General features: G+C 46.2%; 1 protein-coding gene and 1 pseudogene across 1 annotated transcript; one reads left to right on the forward strand and one right to left on the reverse strand.

Moving 5' to 3' along the window:
- Positions 1-136: 136 nt before the first annotated feature.
- Positions 137-17,021, reverse strand: CCDC84 (coiled-coil domain containing 84). The gene is made up of 11 exons (XM_003253257.3): positions 16,855-17,021; positions 16,579-16,742; positions 16,063-16,161; positions 5,209-5,275; positions 4,754-4,816; positions 4,021-4,085; positions 3,770-3,875; positions 2,738-2,768; positions 825-914; positions 467-599; positions 137-368 (listed from the first exon to the last, which is right to left on the reverse strand). The coding sequence occupies exons 1-11, from the start codon at positions 16,972-16,974 to the stop codon at positions 311-313; spliced, it is 996 nt and encodes a 331-aa protein (XP_003253305.2). The 5' UTR covers positions 16,975-17,021; the 3' UTR covers positions 137-310.
- LOC101178615 lies at positions 11,631-12,256 on the forward strand (annotated as a pseudogene).
- Positions 17,022-17,122: the final 101 nt, after the last annotated feature.

The following is a 17,122-nucleotide window of genomic DNA, read 5'->3' on the forward strand; positions in this document are numbered from 1 at the left end:
GCCTCCCGGGTTCACGCCATTCTCCTGCCTCAGCCTCTCCGAGTAGCTGGGACTACAGGCGCCCGCCACCACGCCTGGCTAATTTTTTGTATTTTTAGTAGAGACGGGGTTTCACCGTGTTCTCGATCTCCTGACCTCGTGATCCGCCCGCCTCGGCCTCCCAAAGTGCTGGGATTACAAGCGTGAGCCACCGCGCCCAGCCGAGTATGTCTGTTCCTAAGAAAGACAATGATGAAGAATTTGGTGGAAGGTATAATAGTAGGGGTTTGTTGACTTTGCTTTTAGCCTCATGGTAGTTGGCAGAGCATGATTAGCTTTTTTCTGTATGTGACTGCTTCATTGCTGCAGCTTCAGTTTTGAATTGATGTCTGAAAGGAAATAAAGGGTTAACACGATGATGAAGGGTGACATCTCCATAAAGGAGGTTGGATGGGTAGGTTGGAGACCCGGCACTGAACACACGTACCTGGACTGCCAGCGGCGTCCATTATTCCAGACGCGGCCAAAAGAGGGCAGCCAGCCTGCACTGGTCCTGGAGCTGTGATCAAAGTTGGCCCCAACTCGGTCTGGGGGGAGTTTTTTCAACTTCTGTTTTTCCTCTGTGCAATGATAGGGAAACTTTTTTAGTTTTCTTTATTAAAGAATATAGAGATGGGGTCTCACTATGTTGTCCAGGCTGTTTTCAGACTTTGGGGCTCAAGTGACCCTCCCACCTCAGCCTCCCAAAGTGCTAGGATTACAGCCATGAGCCACCACACACAGGCAAGGAAACCATTTTTGAGTGTGAAGGTTTAGAAGACCCTCTCTTGAATTAGTTTACTTACTTTCTTTAAGAAATTCTTCATAGGATGGTCCTATTTCTTGGTTCCCAGCAATGTATTCTTCATCTTGGATCATCCAGGGAGGTGTGGCACCTGAAAAAAAAAATTAAGACTTTTTTTTTTTTTTAAGTCTTCAGGCTATTGTGAAACATGTCCTAGCTGTTAGCTTACCTCTCCTAATTAAGAGCTAGAAATGTCTAAAAGCAAAGCCCAGGAATTCTGGAGCCTAAGAAGGTCTTAGGCTAATTTAAAGCAACATACCCCATATGTGATAGTCATTTTAAAATGGCTTTGAGGCATAACTGACATAAACAATACACACTTATATTTGGTGACTTGAGCGAAGCCATTACAATCTAGACCCCAAACATCCCCCTCCATCACTGCCCCCATTAAAATATTTAACTATCCAGGCAATCAGTGATCTTTCAGTTGCTTTATTGGTTTGTATTTTTTAGGATTTTGTGTGTGCGGACATTGAGGTGGGGTCTGGCCTTTGTTTTTTTTGAGAGGAGTCTCGCTCTAGCCCAGGCTAGACACAATCTCAGCTCACTGCAACCTCCACCTCCCAGGTCTTGGTTCAAACAATTCTGCCTCAGCCTCCCAAGTAGCTGGGATTACAGGCGCGCGCCACAACACCCAGCTAATTTTTGAATTTTTAGTAGAGATAGGGTTTCACCATGCTGGCAGACTGGTCTTGAACTCCTGACCTCGTGATCTGCCTGCCTTGGCCTCCCAAAGTGCCAGGATTACAGGCATGAGCCACCACACCGGCCAGGTCTGGACTTCTGACATTCATCTGTATCGTATATGTCAATAATTCTGTCTTCATCCTGGAATACTATTCCATTGTTAATCCATTTGCCTGTTGATAGACATCTGAATTGTTTCCAATTTGGAGCTGCTACAAATGAAGCTGTTCTGAAGATTTGTGTACAAGTCTGTGTAGACAGGCTTTCTTTTATCTAGTTAGGATTGGAATGGTTGGGTCGGGCGCGGTGGCTCACGCTTGTAATCCCAGCACTTTGGGAGGCCGAGGCGGGCGGATCACGAGGTCAGGAGATCGAGACCATGGTGAAACCCCGTCTCTACTAAAAAAAATACAAAAAATTAGCCGGGCGTGGTGGCGGGCGCCTGTAGTCCCAGCTACTCGGAGAGGCTGAGGCAGGAGAATGGCGTGAACCCGGGAGGCAGAACTTGCAGTGAGCCGAGATTGCGCCACTGCACTCCAGCCTAGGTGATACAGCGAGACGCTGTCTCCAAAAAAAAATAAAATAAAATAAGGATTGGAATGGTTGGATAATATGGTATGTGTATCCCGAACTGTTTTCCAAAGCAACTGTACCAGTTTACATTCTAAGCAGCAGTTATGAGGGTTTGGTTTTTCTACATTGCCAAACACTTGGCATGATCAGTCTTTAATTTCTGCCATTCCAATACATATATAGTGGTATTTCACTGTGGTTTTAATTTGCATTTCTCTAATGACTAATGTTGAACATTACTCATATGCTTTTATTGGGTTGTTTCCTTATCAAGTTGACAGTTCTTCATATATTCTGGATATAAGGCTTTTACCAGTTACATATGCTTTATCTTGGCCAACTTTATTTTAAAAAAAAAGGCCGGGCATGGTGGCTCACGCCTGTAATCCCAGCACTTTGGGAGGCCAACATGGTGAAACCCCATCTCTACTAAAAATATAAAAATTAGCTGGGTGTGGTGGTGCACACCTGTAACCCCAGCTACTTGGGAGGCTGAGGAAGAAGAATCACTTGAACCCAGGAGGCAGAGGTTGCAGGGAGCTGAGATTGTGCCACTGCACTCCAGCCTGGTGACAGAACAAGACTCCATCTCAAAAAAAAAAAAAAAAAAAAAATCTCCCAGGGTTTTAAAAACACTGCCCTGGACCTTACCTGAGTGGATGTTACCAACTCCTGGTATATCCTGTAGTTGGAAATGGGAAAAAAAATGCTAGTTAAAGTCTAGGCATGATTAAAAAAAAAAAAAAAATCCTAGAAACGATAGACAAAGCACACTTTAAAAGAGGTGGGTGTGACTGCTGCCACAATGCTAATTCTGCACCCCAGCTGATGTTAAACTTTGAAAGCACAGTAAGTCACTCTAAGACAGCCCTGTCCTCAGGAAGCTCACAGTCGTAACAGTGGAGATGTCTGTAAGTAGAGTGGCTATTACATGCCAGGTGAGCAAAACCTTGCCCTCACAGCATACATATAATTGGGGAAGAGCATTAAGCACAAGTTAAGTAAGTAAATTACATTTGCAACTTTACATGGTGCTACATCCACTTGAAATAGAGATAACCTGTTCAGATAAGCCTTTTATGAAAAAGTGACATTTGAGCTAACAGTTAAAGGAAGGTAAACTTTAGGTGATGAGGGAAGGAAAGCATGTTTTAGGCAATGGCAACTGTAAAAGCCCGAAGCAACACAATACAGCTGAAGTGTACAGTAAGATCATAAATGGTATGATGACTTTCTGTTTGTGAGGCAGGATTGAAGGGGGAGTAGAAATTGTCCAAAGGCTTAATGGAGGCAGACAGGTTAAAACTGACTGCTTGTTGACAGGATGTGCGAGATGGAAAAGAAGGAAAGGATCTGCATCTAGTGATTGGAAATACAGGTGTGGTGGGGGTTAGTTTCAGATGCCTGTGGGATATTTAAATGTAATGTCCTGTGTTGAGTTGGAACTATGAGTTCTACAGAGGGCAAGATTTAGGAGTTGGCACTCCTGAGTGTTAATACATGTGAATAGGATCCCTTTGGAGGGTGAGAAGAGGTCTGAGAACACTACTAGGGAACAGTGAAGGAAGAAGGAAAAGCCTGCAGTGGAGACAGCAGTGGCTAGAATAGATAGAAAATCAGGAGAAAGGAGTCCTGAGAACTGAGGGACCACTGGCCCTCTTCTGGCTTGCTTATCCTTTGTACCTGATGGCCAATGAATGTCAGAGATGGTCCTGTCTCCATCCAGTCAAGCTCTGGAGCTGGTGGCAGGTCCAAGTTTGAGGGCTGCTGTGAGCTGGAAGTTACTTGGCTGAAAAACATGAGCCAGGCTGCCAGATGAGGTCCTTGAGCCATGAGGGTGGTAAAGATTAGATCTGTTTCCATTTCCCGGCCAAAAGGTTGCAGAATGTTCTAAGATGTCAAATTCCCAACAAGAGATTCCCTAACAGTCTTACCTGTTCATCCCTTTCCAGCTTCTAGGTGCTGAAGAGCCCTCTTGTGGGTCTGGCACTGCCTGAGGCTGAGTTTGATTCAGGAAAAATAAATGTGTCTGGGATGCTTAAGAGCCTGCCTAGGCCATGCCTCCACCCTCCAGACCCCAGTATCACAGGAAGGAAACAAATTAGCACATGGAAGGTACTGCCCATCTTTTACAGACTCTTCCCTCCCTCCCTCCCAGTCCTGTCCACATATTCACTGACTAGGCCTGCCCCCTGGTGCACAGGTAAGGGAATTCAAGCCAAGCAGATGAGAATGCAGTCAGAGTTCTCTTAGAAGCACTGGTTCATGGCCGGGCGCAGTGGCTCATGCCTGTAATCCCAGCAGGCTGAGGCGGGTAGATCACCTGAGGTCAGGAGTTCATGACCAGCCTGGCCAACATGGTGAAACACCATCTCTATTAAAAATATAAAAATTAGCCAGGCGTGGTGGTGGCACCTGTAATCCCAGCTACTCGGGAGGCTGAGGCAGGAGAATTGCTTGAACCTGAACCTGGGAGGTGAAGGTTGCAGTGAGCCGAGATCGTGCCACTGCACTCCAGCCTGGGTGACACAGCGAGACTCTGTCTCCAAAAAAAAAAAAAAAAAAAAAAAAAAAAAGCAGCAGCACTAGTTCATGAAATGCTGGACCTGGGAATGCCAGGGATCAGTGGATTTGGATACTGGTCTGGATCCTCCGAGGGAAACCAACCTCTAAGACAGACCGAACCACCTCCTGTCGGCTCTGCTCCACCTCACGGATCTGAGCTGCCATCTGTGGGAGAGAGGCTGCTTAGACAGGTACAGGATCATGGGGGCCAGTTTCTTCACAGGACTTTCCTTTAACTCAGGGGCCCTCCACCCCCAGGCGTGGACCAGTACTGGTCTGTGGCCTGTCAGGAAGCAGGCTGCAACAGCACTGCCGCCTGAGCTCCTGTGAGATCAGTGGCAGCATTACATTCTCACAGGAGTGCAAACACTATTGTGAACTGGGCATGCAAGGTATCTAGGTTGCGTGCTCCTTATGAGAATCTAATGTCTGATGATCTGAGGTGGAGCAGTGTCATTCTGAAACCATCCCCTGCCTGGGGCCATCTGTGGAAAAATCGTCTTCCACGAAACCAGCCCCTGGTGCAAAAAGGGTGAGGGACTGCTACCTTAACTTACCTCCTTGATCACCTCATCCTCCTTTTCTTCATAGGAATCCAGACCTTTCACCATGGATTTCTTGAATCTAAAAAGAAAAGGGGCAAAACCACCCAGAACCCATTCCCCACCAGTTAAAACAAAAAGCTCCTCAGTAGATATTTTTTTAATTTTGAGAATTTTCAAATTAAGAAACAAAACAGTATAGTAAGCACCTATGTACCTCTCACCCAGAGTCTTTGTAAACATTTTGCCATACTGGCTCCATTTCTTTTGTACGGACACATGTCCTTTTTGCCAAAACAAAAATAGGTTTAGACGTCAAACCCTATTTTCAGCACGCATCTCCCAAGAAGAGGAAGATTCTATACAACCATGACACCATTACCACATTAAGAAAATTATTCTTTTTAGTGTTCAAATATTTGGCTGGTTAGTATAGACATGGTTTATATGTCTTCAGACTTGAGTGTAGGCATACAGGCTATATTCACATTTCCCTCGTCTCAAAAATGTGCATTATGCCTTCTCTACTCTCATCCCCAATCCCAAAGTCCAACAAAAGATCACATGGAATCCAGCTATTAGGTCTCTAGTCTTCCCCTAGTCTGGAACAGTCCTACTGCTTCCATTACTTCACATCCTCAGAAGAATCCAGGCCAAATTTTGCATACTGTCCCAAATTTCTTTTTCTTTTTTTTTGAGACGGGCTCGCTCTTGCCTAGGCTGGAGTGCAGTGGCACAATCTAAGCTCGCTGCAACCTCTGCCTCCCAGGCTCAAGAGATCCTCCTGCCTTAGCTTCTTGAGTAGGTGGGACTACAGGCCTGCACCACTATGCCTGGCTAATTTTTGTGTTTTTTGTAGAAACAGGGTTTTGCCATGTCACCCATGCTGGTCTCGAACTCCTGGGCTCAAGCAAATCTCCTGCCTTGGCCTCCCAAAGAACTGGGATTACAGGCATCAGCCACTATGCCTGGCCTTAAATCAGTAATTTGTACTGTCACCTCCCTATTCAAATGCCTCTATTCCTTACTTGTATCTTCCTTTTGCCATAGTGAAAACCCTAGTTCTCAGAACCCTGGTTCTCACCACAAAGTTTCAGTATAATACCAATACCACTATCAACAGTGTTCCATGACAGCCTTGAATATATCCAAGGAGACAATGGCTTGAGCCACACCTTACCAAAGTGTGGCTGAAAGGCTGGTTTAATCCTCCTGGAACACAAGAGGATGGGAGGTCTGCCAGAAGCTGCTATGAGGCCATCTCCCACTTCCCTCCCCATCTCCCCTAGGAAGTTGTCATCAAACGGTTTCTCATCAACTCCCAGGTTCTGAGGAGGCACGGGGCTTTCTGTTCCACCCCTCTCAGATTAAAATTGTGGAATATTAAGCCACTTAGCTTTAAAAAATCATTTAAGCCAGGCGTGGTGGCCCACGCCTGTAATCCCAGCACTTTGGGAGGCTGAGATGGGTGTATCAAGAGGCCAGGAGTTCAAGACCAGCCTGGCCAACATAATGAAACCCCTATCTCTACAAAAATACAAAAAATTAGCCAGATGTGGTGGCAGGTGCCTGTAATCCCAGCTACTCGGGAGGCTGAGACAGGAGAATTGCTTGAACCTCGGAGGTGGAGGTTGCAGTGAGCCGAGATTGGTCCACTGCACTCCAGGCCAGTGACAGAGCAAGACTCTGTCTCAAAAATAATAATAAGTAAAATTTAAAAACAACAAAAAAGCCACTTAGCTACTACAGTCTAGATTTGATTCCCCAGCAACAGAATATCCCACAACTCACACTGGGGTGATCCAGTCCTTTTTGTTTCAGTGTTGTCCTTTTTGGTGTATGAAACAAGGACTTGAGAAGCTGGCTCTTTGGTCTTCCTCTTCTTTTCACTGTATGTAAGAAACCATCTAAATCTAAAAGTGTCTCCTCATATCTTTACCAGTCAAATCAGCCAAGCCTTGGAATTGCCTTGTGTGTGTATGTTTGACAATTTACAAGGTTCAAAAGTAAAAATTAGGCTGGGCACAGTGGCTCATGCCTGTAATCTCAACACTTTGGGATGCCAAAGTGGGAGGACTGCTTGAGCCCAGGAGTTTGAGACCAGCTCAGGCAACATAGTGACCCTGACTCTACAAAAAATACAGAAATAGCCAGGTGTGATGGTGCACACTTATAGCTCTAGCTACTTGGAAGGCTGGGGTGGGAGGATTGCTTGAGCCTGCGAGGTTGAGGCTGTAGTGAGCTGTCATTGTATCATGGCACTCCAGCTTGGACAACAGAGCAAGACTCCATCTCAAAAAAAATAAAAAGGCCAGATTAGGTGGTTCACATCTGTAATCCCAGCAGTTTGGAAGGCCGAGATGGGCGGATCTTGAGGTCAGGAGTTTGAGACCAGCCTGACCAACATGCTGAAACCCCATCTCTATTGAAAGTACAAAAATTAGCCGGGCGTGGTGGCGCGTGCCTGTAATCCCAGCTACTTAGCAGGCTGAGGCAGGAGAATCACTTGAACCTGGGAGGCGGAGGTTGCAGTGAGCCAAGATCATGTCATTGCACTCCAGCCTGGGTGACAGAGCGAGACTCTGTCTCCAAAAAAGAGAAACGAAAAGAAAACTATATTTAGGTTGCCGGTATCTCCTGGCCACTGGCTGCCACTACAGTTCATTTATCTGGAACCTGGGCTCCTGAAGATGCAGCGCTGGAGCAGAGAGATGATGTTGACAGGGTGTATTAGTCCATTTTCACACTGCTGATAAAGATATACCCAAGACTGGGTAATTTACAAAGAAAAAGAGGTTTAATAGACTCACAGTTCCATGTGGCCGGGGAGGCCTTACAATCACAACAGAAGGTGAAAGGCATGTCTCATATGGTGGCCGGCAAGAGAGAATGAAAACCAAGTGAAAGGGGAAACCCCTTATACAATCATCAGATCACGTGAGACTTATTACCATGAGAACAGCATGGGAGAAAACGCCCCCATGATTTAGTTATCTCCCACTGGGTCCCTCCCACAACATGTGGGAATTATGGGAGCTACAGTCAAAAAAATTTGGGTGGGGACACAGCTAAACCATATCACAGAGGTTGATGACTGACCCAGTCACATTAGAAATAGGTGGACCAAGCCAGGCGCAGTGGCTCACGCCTGTAATCCCAGCACTTTGGGAGGCCAAGGCGGGCAGATCATGAGGTCAAGAGATCGAGACCATCCTGGCCAACATGGTGAAACCCCGTCTCTACTAAAAATACAAAAATTAGGCCGGGCGTGGTGGCTCACGCCTGTAATCCCAGACTTTGGGAGGCCGAGGCGGGCGGATCACGAGGTCAGGAGATCAAGACCATCCTGGCTAACACGGTGAAACTCCATCTCTACTAAAAATACAAAAAATTAGCCAGGCATGGTGGCAGGTGCCTGAAGTCCCAACTACTTAGGAGGCTGAAGCAGGAGAATGGCGTGAACCTGGGAGGCGGAGCTTGCAGTGAGCCGAGATCGCACCACTGCACTCCAGCTTGGATGACAGAACAAGACTCCATCTCAAAAAAAAAAAAAAAAAAGTTGGGCGTGGTGGCCTGCGCCTGTAGTCCCAGCTACTTGGCAGAATCGCTTGAACCTGGGAGGCAGAGGTTGCAGTGAACTGAGATCATGCCACTGCACTCCAGCCTGGTGACAGAGCAAGACTCCATCTCAAAAAAAAAGAAAAAAAAAAAAATCCTGCCTACTCTGAAGGCTGAAGCAGGAGGATTGCTTGAGCCCAGGAGTTTGAGGCTGCAGTGAGCCATGATTGTACCGCTGCACTCCAGTCTGGGTGACAAAGCAAGACCCCGTCTCAAAAAAAAAAAAAAAGCATCTCAAATTATTTAACCAAATGGACTAAGCACATAATAATAATGGACTGTACAGACTGCCAGGTTTCTTTCCTATACTTTGTGCGATTATCACCAGGAAGTTTCTCTCTGGGTCTTATAATCCACAACACCTGAGTGTATCACATAAGTGAGCAAGACAATGAAGACACAGTGGAACACAACTAGACTTTCTGTAGACTAACCTGGAAGGCAGGTATCTAATTTCCAAACCAGAAGTTCCTGGAAACTGAGTTCAAGGAAATAGAAGAAACTGATTAAAAAAAAAAATTACAGTGTGGTTGAAGTCCAGAAATTTCTAGGCGGCTGGCTGGGCGCACTGGCTCATCTGTAGTCCCAGCACTTTGGGAGGCTGAGGTGGGAGGATTGCCTGAGACCAGGAGTTTCAGACCAGAGGAAAAGAAAATGACAATGTGGAATTGTAAAAAAAAATAATAATAAATTTTTTTTTTTTTTTTTGAGACGGGGTCTCACTCTGTTGCCAGGCTGGAGTGCAGTGGCACGATCTTGGCTCACTGCAACCTCCGCCTCCTGGGTTCAAGCGTTTCTCCTGCCTCAGCCTCCCGAGTAGCTGGCACTAGAGGCGCCCACCACCACAACGGGCTATTTTTTTTTTTTTTTTTGAGACAGAGTTTCGCTCTGTGGCCCAGGCTGGAGTGCAGTGGCGCGATCTCTGCTCACTGCAAGCTCCGCCTCCTCGGTTCATGCCATTCTCCTGCCTCAGCCTCCGGGGTAGCTGGGACTACAGGCGCCCACCACCACGCCCGGCTAATTTTTTGTATTTTTAGTAGAGACGGGGTTTCACCGTGTTAGCCAGGATGGTCTCGATCTCCTGACCTCGTGATCTGTCCGCCTTGGCCTCCCAAAGTGCTGGGATTACAGGCATAAGCCATTGTGCCCAGCCAAAAATTTTTTTTTATTTGAGGACCAGAGAGAAGTTTTGTGCTTTAGCAGACTCCTCCATGTTTTCTTTTCACCCTGTTCAAAGTCTCCAGGTACTGTTTTTTTTTTTTCTGTTTTTGAGACGGGGTCTTTTGCTCTGTTGCCCAGGCTAGAGTACAGTGGCGTGATCACAGCCCACTGCTGCCTCAAACCTTGTGAGCTTAAGCAATCCTCCTGCCTCAGCCTCCCCAGAAGCTAGCACTACAGGCAAATGTCACCATGCTTGGCTAATATAATTTTTTTTTTTAGAGATGGGGTTTCACTATGTTGTCCAGGCTGGTCTTAAACTCCTGGGCTCAAATGATGCTCTGTCTCGGCCTCCAAAAGTGCTGGAATTACAGTCATGAGCCACTGCAACTGAATTGCCTTTTTTTTTCTTTTTTTTTTTTTTTGAGAGACATTCTTGCTATGTTGCCCAGGCTGGAGTGTAGTGGTGGAATCACAGCTCACTGCAGGTTCAACCTCCTGGGCTCAAGTGATCCCCCAGGCTCAGGTGATCCTCCTGCCTTAGCCTCCACAGTACGTAAGACTATAGGCTAGCCTCCAGAGTAGGTAGGACTATATGCCCAGCTAATCCAGATACCCTTTTTATTAAAAATCTGAAAATCAGGCCGGGCCCGGTGGCTCACACCTGTAATTGCAGCACTTTAGGAGGACAAGGTGGGTGGATCATGAGGTCAGGAGTTCAAGACCAGCGTGGCCAATATGGTGAAACCCTGTCTCTACTAAAAATACAAAAATTAGCTGGGCATGGTGGCACATGCCTATAGTCCCAGCTACTCACGAGGCTGAGGCAGAAGAATCACTTGAACCCAGGAGGCGGAGGTTGCAGTAAGCTGAGATCACGCCACTGCACTCCAGCCTGGGCAACAGAGCAAGACTCTGTCTCAAAAAAAAAAAAAAAAAAAAAAAAAAAGTCTGAAAATCATTATGGTATGTAATCTACCCTTATTATAGTGCTAAAATGATTTCTGATAAAATAGTTCCTAACTCAACTAGAAAACTATAAAGAATGAAAGAATGAGCAGAGTATTCATGATGCCTTTGAGTGAAATCGAAACATCATATAGCGTGATCTAATTTCCAAACCAATAGGCAGTATTTTAACATTAAAGGAAAACTATTCCAATCGCTTAGAAATACTTGCTAAGTACTGCTTTCTACAGTTATGACAACTGTTTCTATGCATATGAACCAAGCAACCAAATATCTATAACCATGGAAATATTGATTAGAAATATTTCTAATTTGGGCCGGGCTCGGTGGCTCACGCCTATAATCCCAGCACTTTGGGAGGCCGAGGCAGGCGGATCACCTGAGGTCGGGAGTTCGAGACCAGCCTGACCAATATGGTAAAACCCCATCTCTACTAAAATTACAAAAATCAGCCGGGCGTGGTGGCGTGCGCCTGTAGTTCCAGCTACTCGGAAGGCGGAGGCAGGAGAATCGCTTGAACTCAGGAGGTGGAGGTTGCAGTGAGCCAAGATCGTGCCACTCCAGCCTGGGCAACAGAGTAAGACTCTGTCTCCCCACCAAAAAAAAAAAAAGAAATATTTCTAATTATTGGCCAGGCGCAGTGGCTCACGCCTATAATCCCAGTACTTTGGGAAGCCAAGGTGGGTGGATCATTTGAGGTCAGGAGTTTGAGACCAGTTTGGCCAACATGGTGAGACCCTGTCTCTATGAAAAATACAAAAATTAGCCCCTTTTCACAAGATGGCACCGAAAGCCAAGAAGGAAGCTCCTGCCCCACCTAAAGCCAAAGCAAAGGCTCTGAAGGCCAAGAAGGCAGTGTTGAAAGGTGTCCACAGCCACAAAAAAAAGAAGATCCGCATATCACCAACCTTCTGGCGGCCCAAGACACTGCGACTCCAGAGGCAGTGCAAATATCCTCGGAAGAGCACCCCCAGGAGAAACAAGCTTGACCACTATGCTATCATCAAGATTCCTCTGACCACAGTCTCCCATGAAGAAGACAAAAGACAGCAACACACTTGTGTTCACTGTGAATGTTAAAGCCAATAAGCACCAGAAGAAGCTCTATGACACTGATGTGGCCAAGGTCAACACCCTGATTCGGCCTGATGGAGAGAAGGAGGAACATGTTTGACTGGCTCCTGATTGCAGTGCTTTGGATGTTGCCAACAAAATAGGGATCATCTCAACTGAGTCCAGTTGGCTAATTCTAAATATATGTATATCTTTTCACCATTAAAAAAAAAATTACCAAGGCATGGTGATGCATGCCTGTTAATACCAGCTACTCAGGAGGCTGAGGCAGGAGAATTGCTTGAACCCGTGAGGCGGAGGTTGCAGTGAGCCAAGATCACGCAGCTGCCCTCTAGCCTGGACAACAGAGCGAGACTCTATCTCAAAAAAAAAAACCTGAAATATTTCTATTGGATTCTGAATACAAAATTTCCCTATGGGAGAAATCTTACTTCTTATGCCTGTTACAGTATAATTCCCAAATGTACTATCAGAAAAAAAAAAAAAAAACATTTTTAAAAGTATACACAGAAATCTTTTTTCTAGGCCGGGTGTGGTGGCTCACGCCTGTAATCGTAGCACTTTGGGAAGCCGAGTCAGGTGGATCACTTGAGGTCAGGAGTTCAAGACCAGCCTGGCCAACATAGTGAAACCCCATCTCTACTAAAATACAAAAATTAGCCAGGCGTAGTGGCGCAAGCCTGTAATCCCACCTACTCTGGAAGCTGAGATGGGAGAACTGCTTGAACCTGGGAGGTGGAGGTTGCAGTGAGCTGAGATTGTGCCACTGCACTCCAGCCTGGGCAACAGAGTGAGAGTCTGTCCAAAAAAAAAAAAAAATCTTTTTTCTATTCCCATCAACTCTAAACATTTTTACTGACCCACAAACTGGGTCACACCAACTGGTTACACTAACTGATATGTGATCAGTTTCTTTTCTTTTTTTTTTTTTTTTTTTGAGACAGAGTTTTGCTCTTGTTGCCCAGGCTGTAGTGCAATGGCATGATCTCGGCTCAGTGCAATCTCTGCCTCCTGGGCTCAAGCGATTTTCCTGCCTCAGCCTCCTGAGTAGCTGGGATTACAGGCACAAACTACCACGCCCAGCTATTTTTTGTATTTTTAGTAGGGATAGGGTTTCACCATGTTGACCAGGCTGGTCTCGAACTCGAACTCCTGACCTCAAGTGATCCTCCCACCTCGGCCTCCCAAAGTGCTGGGATTACAGATGTGAGCCACTGCACCTGGCCATGTGATCAATTTCATTAACTTCTCTAAAAAAAAATTCATATTTCTTTTTAGAGATGGGGTCTTGATACATCGCCCAGGCTGGCCTCAAACTCCTGGGTTCAAGCTTCCTCTTACCTCAGCCTCCTGAGTAGCTACGACTACAGGTGTGCACCACCACATCTAGCAGTTTCATTAGTTTCTTGATTATCCTTTAGGCATTCCTTTTTGAGAAAATAAGCAAATACAGTTGACTCTTGCACAGCACAGGTTTGAACTGCACGAGATCACTTGAAAATTTTTTTGGAGATTTGCAACAATTTGAAAAAACTTGCAGATGAACCACATAGCCTAGAAATATGGAAAAAATTAAAAAGGTATGTCATGAATGCATAAAATATGTGTAGATACTAGTCTTTTATGATTTACTACCATAAAATACACAAATCCAGGCTGAAACGGGAGAATCGCTTGAACCCGGGAGGCAGAGGTTGCAGTGAGTGGAGATCGCACCACTTTACTCCATCCTGGGTGACAAAGCAAAACTCCCTCTCCAAAAAAAAAAAGTTAAAATTTATCAAAACTTACACACAGAAACACAGACTGTACATGGTGACATTCGCAGTCAAGAGAAATGAAAATAAATGTAAAGATGCAATATTACATAACTGCATAAAATTTTAATCCAAACTCCAACTGTCACAATTTTGTAGCCACCTATTGCAGTGAACTTAAGTGTTGTATCTGCTTAAAACACAGTAATGCTGATCATCTTGTAAGCAATTGTCTCACCAGTAAATTGCATATTACAGTAAAAGTGATCACTCATGGTTCCTGCATATTTTTCAGTAATGTCATACCATTAACCTCAAATAGTAACGTGGGACCTATAGGAGGTGCCACTAGTGATGCCTGAAGCGCTCCAAAGAAGCAGAGAAAAGTCATGACATTACAAGAAAAAGCTGAATTGTTTGATATGTACTGTAGATTAGGATCTACAGCTGCAGTTGCCCAGCATTTCAAGATAAATGAATCCATGCACATTGACAAAACCCATGTGGAAAAAAAAGGGTGAGGGGTGAGCATGGTGGCTCACTTTGGAAGGCTGAGGCAGGCGGATTGCTTGAGCCCAGAAGTTCGAGACCAGCCTGGGCAACATAGCAAAACCCCGTCTCAATTTAAAAAAAAGATTTTTTTTTTTTTCCTTTTGAGACAGAGTTTCGATCTTTTACCCAGGCTGGAGTGAAGTGGTGCAATCTCAGCTCACTGCAACCTCTGCCTCGCCAGGTTCAAGCGATTCTCCTGTCTCAACCTCCTGAGTAGCTGGGATTATAGGCACCCACCACCACACCTAGCTAATTTTTGTATTTTTAGTAGAGACAGGGTTTTGCCATCTTGGCCAGGCTGGTCTTAAACTCCTGACTTCACATGAGCCACCATGCCTGGACAAAAAAAATTTTTTTTTAAAGGCAAAGAAAAAAATAACTAAATCCAGCCTAAGGAACACTGTAAAAAACAAAAAGAGGAAATTCATGAAGCTATCACTGCACCTATGCCAGGAGGCATGAAAACCCTGCATGCTTTGCACAATACCTTTTTATCTTCATATTGAAAACACAGCTTTTTTGTGGGTACAGGGTTATTAGAAAGGCCTACCTACAGCTTCTAATAGGATTCAAGAAAAAGCAAAATCATTACATGACAACTTAAAGCAAAAGGAAGGTGAAGGATCTAAAGCTGGATAATTAAATGCCAGCAAAGGATGATTTGATAATTTTAGAAACAAGTTTGGCTTAAAATATGTCAAAAGAGCAGAAGGGGCAGCTTCTGCCAACCAAGAGGCAGCAGATGAATTCCCAGATACCATTAAGAAAATCATTGAGACCAGGCATGGTGGCTGACGTCTGTAATCCCAGCACTTTGGGAGGCCAAGGCGGGTGAATCACCTCAAGTCAGGAGTTAGTGACCAACCAGGCCAACATGGTGAAACCCCATCTCTACTAAAAATACAAAAATTGGCCAGGTGTGGTGGCTCACGCCTGTAATCCCAGCACTTTGGGAGGCCGAGGTGGGCGGATCAGGAGGTCAGGAGATCGAGACCATCCTGGCTAACACGGTGAAACCCCGTTTCCACTAAAAATACAAAAAATCAGCCGGGCGTGGTGGCGGGCACCTGTAGTCCCAGCTACTCAGGAGTCTGAGGCAGGAGAATGGCGCGAACCCGGAAGGCAGAGCTTGCAGTGAGCGGAGATCGTGCCACTGCACTCCAGCCTGGGCAACAGAGCAAAAAAAAAAAAAAAAGGAAAAGAAAAAAACATAAAAATACAAAAATTAGCCAGGTGTGGTGGTGTGTGCCTGTAATCCCAGCTACTTGGGAGGCTGAGGCGGGAGAATCATTTGAATCCAAGAGGCTGAAGTTGCAGTGGGCTGAGATTGTGCCATTGCACTCCAGCCTAGGTGAAAAGAGCAAAACTCTGTCTCAAAAGAAAAGATAAAATAAAATAGAGTCCAAAACTATTAAAAGTAAGTACTGGCTGAGCAGCAGTTTCTTACAAACTATAAACAGCCTCTTCTAACGTTAGTATTCTCTGTGCCTCATATTTAAGTAGTTGATAACAGTCAACTTTTAGTATTGTTCTCTATTTGCTAAATCCCATCCCCCAACTAAACCTCAAGAACTGTCACATTTTTGTGTCCAATATAGTACCTAGAATAAGAAGTGCTATGAAGACAGTAGATACTTCGGAAGTCCCTCCTGAACTTTCCAGTTAATAGAGTAAGCTCCCATACCTGACAAAGATCCAGAGAATTCACTCTGCTACTTCACGTTCAATACCAGTGACTCACCTTGCATAATCCTGGGGAGTGACCAGAAACTTCTCTTTCATCTGGACCTCAGCTTTGTTCTCCCACCAGAATTTGTTGGTTGCCTTCTTGTGCTCTGGGCTGAAAATGGAGAGGATAAGTAATCTCAGCTATAGATTATAAAAGATTACTCAGATATTAAGCATTAGGTTTGTAATGCAAACTGACATCTGGGTTTCTGCCTGGGGCATGGCTGAGAGAGGAACACTGTTACCATCTCTTTAAGATCTCGTGTCTCTTCTTCCCATAAAACTGTGAGAATCTGAGGGGAGGTTAGGGGCGGTAACCAAGCGGGCTCCCGCAGCCAGACCACTAGCACCACTTGGGACCGTGGCAGCATACGACCCCTACCCTAACAAGGCTGGCAAAACCTGTGAAGTGACTCAATCCATCCATCTTGATCAAATCACAAAAGCGTCCTTTTTCTCACCGACCCCAAACCCTCCTCCCGTATATGTATACGTCTGTGCTGGAGCAGGCTCCTAGCTCGGCTCTCACCTGGCCAGATGCTCCAGCAGCCCCCCGTACAGCACCGTCAGGTTTCCATGGCTCAGGTGTTCCCGCACCTCACAGCCGCAGCACAGGCACCAGCAGCATCGCTCGTGTTCGGGCACATAACGCTCCACCTGAGCGGCGCGGATGGCCTTGCGGGCCGCCTCCACCTGCGGCAGAGAGGCCAAGTAGAACCCCGAGAGCGACCCCCAAATCACACCCGCTCTGGCCTTCACTGACCTGCCCCGCACTCCCATCCCATCTCTAGCCTTGCCTCCGCACCTGGGGCAGGAGCCTCTCCAAAGCCTCCTTCAGCTGCCGCTGGTGCTTGCGGCTGTAAACGTGCCCGCGACCACAGAAGAAGGTCTGGCGGCACAGAGGGCAGCGCTGCGCCGGCGCCATAGGCCGGGGACCCGGTATCACCACCACCAGCGGGCGATCCTACGCTATCCGGCGGCCTCTGACCCCTGACCCCTCGGGGCGGGGCTAACCCAGCGGCTCCCGCGGCCCTCAGCTCCCGGCAGGCGCCACCGCAAGCCCTTCTGCGGCT

This window comes from Nomascus leucogenys, chromosome 15, assembly GCF_006542625.1.
Source record: "Nomascus leucogenys isolate Asia chromosome 15, Asia_NLE_v1, whole genome shotgun sequence".
Lineage (NCBI taxonomy): Eukaryota > Metazoa > Chordata > Mammalia > Primates > Hylobatidae > Nomascus > Nomascus leucogenys.